The 7,346-nt window shown below is 35.2% G+C and overlaps 1 protein-coding gene across 1 annotated transcript in view; it reads right to left on the reverse strand.

Moving 5' to 3' along the window:
* PDE10A (phosphodiesterase 10A) overlaps positions 1–7,346 on the reverse strand; it is a 77,482-nt gene that overhangs the window by 61,329 nt on the left and 8,807 nt on the right. Inside the window, exons 2-4 of the mRNA XM_008591590.1 lie at positions 4,665–4,807; positions 3,340–3,423; positions 1,621–1,771 (exon numbers count right to left, since the gene is read on the reverse strand). Coding sequence (XP_008589812.1) covers positions 1,621–1,771; positions 3,340–3,423; positions 4,665–4,807 — 378 coding nt within the window. The remainder of the gene's footprint in view (positions 1–1,620; positions 1,772–3,339; positions 3,424–4,664; positions 4,808–7,346) is intronic.

A 7,346-nucleotide genomic window follows, 5' to 3' on the forward strand; every position in this document is an offset into this window, starting at 1 on the left:
TTATGAGATTAAACTTCACTTCAACCAAAGATTATTTTTAAAAAATAAAAATAAAAACAAACGAACAGGAAAATTTTTGACTCCTTCTTTAAAATGATACTTTCTTCCCACGTAGAATGTACCTTCCAAGTTTTCTGCTCAGATTGTGAATTTGGTCTGAAAGAATGAAAAAAGAATAGGAATAGACTTCAGGAGTCTATTCTAGAACCCAGTCTGAATGTGGCCTTAAGAGATGCACAATTTATTTATCACAGAGATGACAGCTCCCTTCTCTGCAGGCAGAAGTCCTCTGAAGTCTGATATCAATTTTACAGAGGAGCAGAGAAAGCAGAATTTGATCTAGGGTATTAGTAGGCACCACCGGGACCAGCGCGGTCAGAGGGACATCCTTCAATATCAGGATTTTCCAGATGTGGAACCAGCATCATTTGGGCCAAGGAGTTTCCTATCACTAAGCACTTGGCTGGGCTTTCAAGTGAGAGGATTCAACTACGATGGGTGAACGGACAAGGCAGTCTCCAAATCTGGGATTTTGAAAGCTTTGTGTATGTCACCAACTCTGGGTACGTAAAGTCAGGTAAACCAGTTAAGCATCTCAGAGTCTCTGTTTCCTTATGCTCGAAGAGATCAAAAAGAATTTATGTCTTAGTTGTATTTAATGTTCTGGGTTCTCAAATTAGGAGAATATGTCTACATTATCCAAGGCGCATGGGAACTGAGAAAAATTCACTGTCTACATCCTTTCAGAACATTTAAGTTTTAATTGAGAAGAAAGAATACAAAAATTAGTGTTTCCTTGGGGGATATTTCGTTGAAGTTGAAATTTCTTTATCTACATTTGTTATATAGAAGAATATGCTAAATGCTTGGGTACAGGAATCTAAAAAATCAGCTNCAGAGGAGCAGAGAAAGCAGAATTTGATCTAGGGTATTAGTAGGCACCACCGGGACCAGCGTGGTCAGAGGGACATCCTTCAATATCAGGATTTTCCAGATGTGGAACCAGCATCATTTGGGCCAAGGAGTTTCCTATCACTAAGCACTTGGCTACCGTACATCCGCCGGCTTTCAAGTGAGAGGATTCAACTACGATGGGTGAACGGACAAGGCAGTCTCCAAATCTGGGATTTTGAAAGCTTTGTGTATGTCACCAACTCTGGGTACGTAAAGTCAGGTAAACCAGTTAAGCATCTCAGAGTCTCTGTTTCCTTATGTTGAAGAGATCAAAAAGAATTTATGTCTTAGTTGTATTTAATGTTCTGGGTTCTCAAATTAGGAGAATATGTCTACATTATCCAAGGCGCATGGGAACTGAGAAAAATTCACTGTCTACATCCTTTCAGAACATTTAAGTTTTAATTGAGAAGAAAGAATACAAAAATTAGTGTTTCCTTGGGGGATATTTCGTTGAAGTTGAAATTTCTTTACATTTGTTATATAGAAGAATATGCTAAATGCTTGGGTACAGGAATCTAAAAAATCAGCTTCTATTTATTTACTGAACCAAAATTTGTCCTGGAATAACATGTCACAAATCATGTCATAAATGTGCTCCTGACATAGAGTATAGTAAATCCACTGAGGTCATGTGAAACAGGGGGAAAGTACGTGCACACCCACCTCCAGGTCTGTGAAAAGCATCTGATTGTTCTGCAGTATGGCATACATGCAGTGTGCCACGGTGACCGCATGCTTCCAGTTGTGATAAGGAACCCGCCGATAGTTCTTCTTCACAGACATAATGAAACGACACAACTTTTCAAGCTCAAAGCTGTGTGGAAAAGAAACTGTTACGACTGAAACCAGTAGAGAATCGCTCCACTCTCGGAGGTGCGCTTCCTCCTAGATGAGCCCATGAGCACTGGAAACTCACTCGTCGCTTCCGTCCCATTTCTCCAGCCAGAAACAAGTAAGCAGATGGGGACTTTTATTGTTTCTGTTCTGATATATTAACTGTCCCACCAGGAACAAAATACCAGAATCAGCATGCAGTCACCTATCATTAACCCCAATGATCTTCCTTAGTTTACAAGCATTTCCTACACCCCACAGTGCTCAAAAAACAACAACATAGCATCATCCTGCTCAAGAGTATTTGTAGATAATATTTTCCAAAAAGCATATTCAGATTCTCAAACTGCAAATATGTATATCATGAGATTTTTCTAAATGAGTGATTATCCTTACAAAATGAATCCAAAGTATTATGATACACTCAAATTATTTAATACCAAATGACCATATCCAAATATTAACAGTACACAAAAGAATATGATATATATTTTTATTAAATACATCGTTATGATATTTTATTTCTATATATTTTTATACTACGATCATATGTTTATACTTATTCAAGGCCCTACCACCCTCAAAATAGATTTAAGGCAGCTTAAGACAAAGCACATCAATATAAAACAGTGCTCTCTGAAAAACCAAGAAGACAGGGAGTTCATAAAAACTTTTAAAAATATTTAACCTGTGTTTTTCTCCAATGAAAAATTTTCAAATGTTCTTGAAGTATAACATATGACATTTTAAGAGTTCCAACTGGTCAAACTCTCAATGGATATCTAAGAAGTAACTGGAGTTAGTTAACCTGTGTGTATCCTTTAAAATGGCAATTTATAAGAAGTCACTGATAGAAGTAAGAGAGGAGACATAAAATTCAGGAGGAGTGACAATTTAGTTCTAGAGAACTACGAGGCTCTATGCAGCATTTAATGCCTAAATTAGTAAAAAGGAGCAAAAGAATAATTATTCTCTGCATTTTAAATTTGTGTGCTTAATCTGTAAAAGATCAGATGTAAGTCATTAAAGGCCTCTAAGACAGGCCAAAATGGTGGGGAAAGATCTGCAATGAAACAGCGCTGTAATTAAATTACTGACAAAGTACCATACTTTGAATTAGGAGATATTTCTTTTATACCTATTCTAATAGGCATGTAATATAAGTTGAAAGCTGATGCTAAATTTACATGCAATGTTCTAAATATAACTTTTTTTAAGTATGTAATTCGGTTTAGTATTAACCCCTGGCTCTTTCAGTTATACAACTGCAAGCAATTTCAACCTCTATTTTTATGATAGACTCTTAGATGTTTGGTTGTTGACCAGGATACAATCACATTGCCTCAGAACCCAGCAACCTTGACAGGAAGGGCTGTGGATTTATCAAACAATCTCAGCCCTTTTTAATCTGAATATTTAGGCAAAAAACTATATACTCCATATTTTAAAACAATTATGAACAAAGAAGGTGGTGAGGCATATAGGCACAAGGAGGAGGATGTCACATCAGTCATTATTTTAAAAAGGAAGTTTTTAAGTCATTCATACCAGGATGTCCCACAGGACTGATGAACCATATGGACAAAAATCCCAGGCCACATGTTTTCGAAAGGACCAATGTCGAAGTGGAATCTGAAATCACAAGAGGGCAGTTTATTACTAAATGCAATTAGGGTAAACATTCTAAGTAAAGAAATCATCTAACTTTTTGTCTTCCAAGAAACTAAAAAGACACTGGGAGCTCAGCCATCCCTGTTNTCATCTAACTTTTTGTCTTCCAAGAAACTAAAAAGACACTGGGAGCTCAGCCATCCCTGTTCCTGCCTCTCAGTCACATTTCTCTTGTACTGAAAGGTTTCCAGGAAGAAATTATCATCTAACTTTTTGTCTTCCAAGAAACTAAAAAGACACTGGGAGCTCAGCCATCCCTGTTTCTGCCTCTCAGTCACATTTCTCTTGTACTGAAAGGTTTCCAGGAAGAAATTCCACATAATCCCTTAGGAACTTAGTCCACCATTTAAATTAATGATTAATTTTCTATTACATTATCTGTTAAAGAAAGATGTTTCAGTTGTTATCAAAGCAATAAAAAAGTAGAAAAAATACATTGTGAGTACTACACATATATTACGTAACTCATGGACAAGGGAGAAAAAACCCTTATCAGAATTACTTTTTTAGAGTTGAAATTGTTCCTTCTCCTATTTAAATAGGGATAAAGAGATTAAAAATATTCCTAAATGTATACACCTAAAGTTATTATTTTTCCATTGCCAATTCAGTAACTAATGTTCAACTGAAATAAAGTATATACTATATTTCCAATTATAAGGCAGATATCAGCTCTAGGTCACTTCTGGAGATTTCCTAAGTGGTTAAATAGTGTTGACTTGCACTTAAAATGGGCATACAAATTATCACAGACGCTATCACTAGTAACAAATACATTAGCATAGCATTAGAAATCAAAGTATAAAAGTAGAACTAATTATTACTAACTTCTTGAATTTAATATGGAAATTTAAGTTTACATAAAAATGAAAACTTTAGATATCTGATATTAATTCCATTTTGAGTATTAGATATTATATGATATAAAGTATGCAGCAGACTAATGAGAAATGCTAACATTTAGGTCAACTCATTTCAAAACTGAGTTTGGACTTTGTTTTTTGAGGTAATGAGGTCTGGCCTTTATTTCTAAGTTCTATCACATGATTTGGAGTCACTTCAGAAGGGGAAAATAGCGACACAAGAAACTACACAGGTGATGTGTGTATATCAATTGTAACTAATTCTATAACCTGTTTCACTTTAAGTTCAGTCAAATTAAAAATCTCTTCCTGAAAAAACTGACAAAGCAAAACACTCACAATTCAATTTCTTTGCAGAGACGAACAGGGAGAGTGAAACGCATGAGGCCTTGCCACTCTTCTGCAGTACAAATGCTGTGATAGGACAGCTTTTCCATAGTTACTCGGTAAATGCACTCTGAGTGACGAATTCTATGATACATCTGGAAAGCAAATCCAAAAAGGAAAAATGAAGTCATTAAAGTTCAGAATTTGCTATTAAAGAATTAGAACTGTGATTAAAACTAGTGTAGACTTATTATTATCCATATTTCCACATACACTGAACATATTAACACATGTGACTTTGAATATAAAAAACAAATAGATTTTGGGTTTTTTTAAATTATATCTCTGTTTTAAAAGTCTTATCTAATTCTGTAACAAATGTCTTTACCAGTCATTATCTCTGGATAGATGAGATTACTCGGTATTTCTCTTCTTTACAATGTTCTGTATTTCCAAATTTTTAATAATAAAAATGCTAAAAATAAAGCATGTTCATTTTATTACCAGAAAATGAATGAGTATTAATAATTTTAAGCAATATAAGAGCTAAGGTGCTTCTAAATCTGTTAAAATAAAACCTTAAATAATTACACAATTAGCCAGCACATCAAACTCAACTTCCTTGGGAAGACTTCATCATTTCTTTTCCATCAATTAGTCCTGATTTAAATGTATATATTTTTTCCGTTCATAAACAGACTGAATTTGGGGTTTTATTGGTGTTACAGCAGTAAATTCAAACATACATGTTCGTGTATCAGTCATAGACTGTGCCTCACATAGTGAGTATACAAATCGGTAATTACATTAACAAAAAATGAATAGGTACATTGCACCATCCTATGAAATTGAGATCTTGTGCATTTGTATCTGTTTGCAAATGCAGTTTTACAAATAACTGTAAACTAATATGTGAGATAAATTAAATAGTGGAACCACTGGAATGGGTCAATATTTATACTTGTGAATTAGTAAGTAGCTGAGATTAATCAAGAGCAGTGACTGCCCATTATGGCAATTAAGGGTGAAAACATATGTTATTATAGTGACATTTAGTAGCTTTCTTAATATTTTGCATTTTTTCACATAATGTAACACAGGACAGTTCACCATCTGTAGATAAGACTATATCCATAGTCTACAATAATATAAATGAGACTAAATAGATCAAGAGTTAAGATATTTTCTTCATGTCAACTTTAAAAAATATTTAGCTTAATTCTTGGTGATCTAAAAGTCCTCTAGTCTGGGGGTTTTTAAAATTTTGATTGTGAAACCCTTTATCAGCAAAAGAATTTCGAAGATGCACTCCTAATGAATGTATACTCCTTTAGTAACAATACGTACATGCACTATGCTAACCTATTATTTATATTTTAAAGTGTAAACAAAAATAGAAATTAAAAACAAAATATAAAATGTGCATATTTTTAAATATTTTATTTTACTACTGAACAAGACTCTTTGTTCTGTTGAAGGTAGCATGTACTTTCAAATGAAAGCATTAATTAGATATATGTTACTGATTGTCAAATTTATCTTTGATACTCTGTGAGGTAGTAATTTAAGGTTCAGTTTAATTTAGTTCAGTACTGAAGGTAGCATGTACTTTCAAATGAAAGCATTAATTAGATATATGTTACTGATTGTCAAATTTTTCTTTGATACTCTGTGAGGTAGTAATTTAAGGTTCAGTTTAATTTAGTTCAGTACTTAGAATTTCAGTTACACTATTTGAGAAAGATATTCCAAAAAGTATGTGAATTTGCTGTTTTAAACATCAGACTTATAGTTTTGTTTCCTAACCACTAATATGTCTGGTTGAAATTCAGATAAATTTCTATTTTTTCTATTGCCAATCAGTCGATCCTGCAAACCCATCAGTGGTATTTTTATATATTATCAAAACTGGTTCAAAAACCAATGAAACTCAGTGCAAACTCTCCATGGAAAAGATTTTTATTAATTAAAACCTGCTTTGTAAAACTAAATCATAAGAAAAACATCTCATTTTAAAGACAGAGAGAGAAGAAAGGGGAATAAATAACAGATGGAACAAGGAGAAAACAAATAGCAGGATGGGAGATTTATGTGAAAACATGAAATGTGAATGGTCTGAATGTCACGATTAAAAAAGCAAAGATCTTCATGTTGAATGAAAAAGCACAACCAAACTACTTGCCACTTACCAGAATCCTACTTTAAATATAAAGACACAAACAGGACTTTAAGATGGCGATGGGTCTGGAGCGGCCGTGCCAGGAGACAGCGCAAACCTGAGAAGTGTGCACTGTGATACCAGAGTACTATTTGCATTTCCAAGAGCAACAGAAAACGAATAAATCTTTGAACAACTAACCTACAGCGACAAACAAGCAAATACAGGTTCGAGGTTTTAGGGCCATCACAAAAGAAGACTCCTGAGAGCGCCCAAGCCGTGCTGCAGGTTTGAGCGAGCAGCCCGAGACAACAAAGGCCAAGTAAGCCAGCAGAGACGACACAGAAACGGAGTGGAAGGCGCCAGACCGGCCCAACTCTGCGAGCTCTGTGAGTCACCCCCAGCCCAGCCCCACTTGCGGGGAAGAAGCCTGACTGGTCCCTGCCCGCCTGGCCCCCGCTTACCACACCAGGCAAGGCGCCCGCAACAGAGCTGCCTCCATTTTCTCGGGTGGGGGCGGAGACGGCCGGCTCAGA

Source organism: Galeopterus variegatus, unplaced genomic scaffold, assembly GCF_000696425.1.
Source record: "Galeopterus variegatus unplaced genomic scaffold, G_variegatus-3.0.2 Scaffold7066, whole genome shotgun sequence".
NCBI classification, from domain to species: Eukaryota; Metazoa; Chordata; class Mammalia; order Dermoptera; family Cynocephalidae; genus Galeopterus; species Galeopterus variegatus.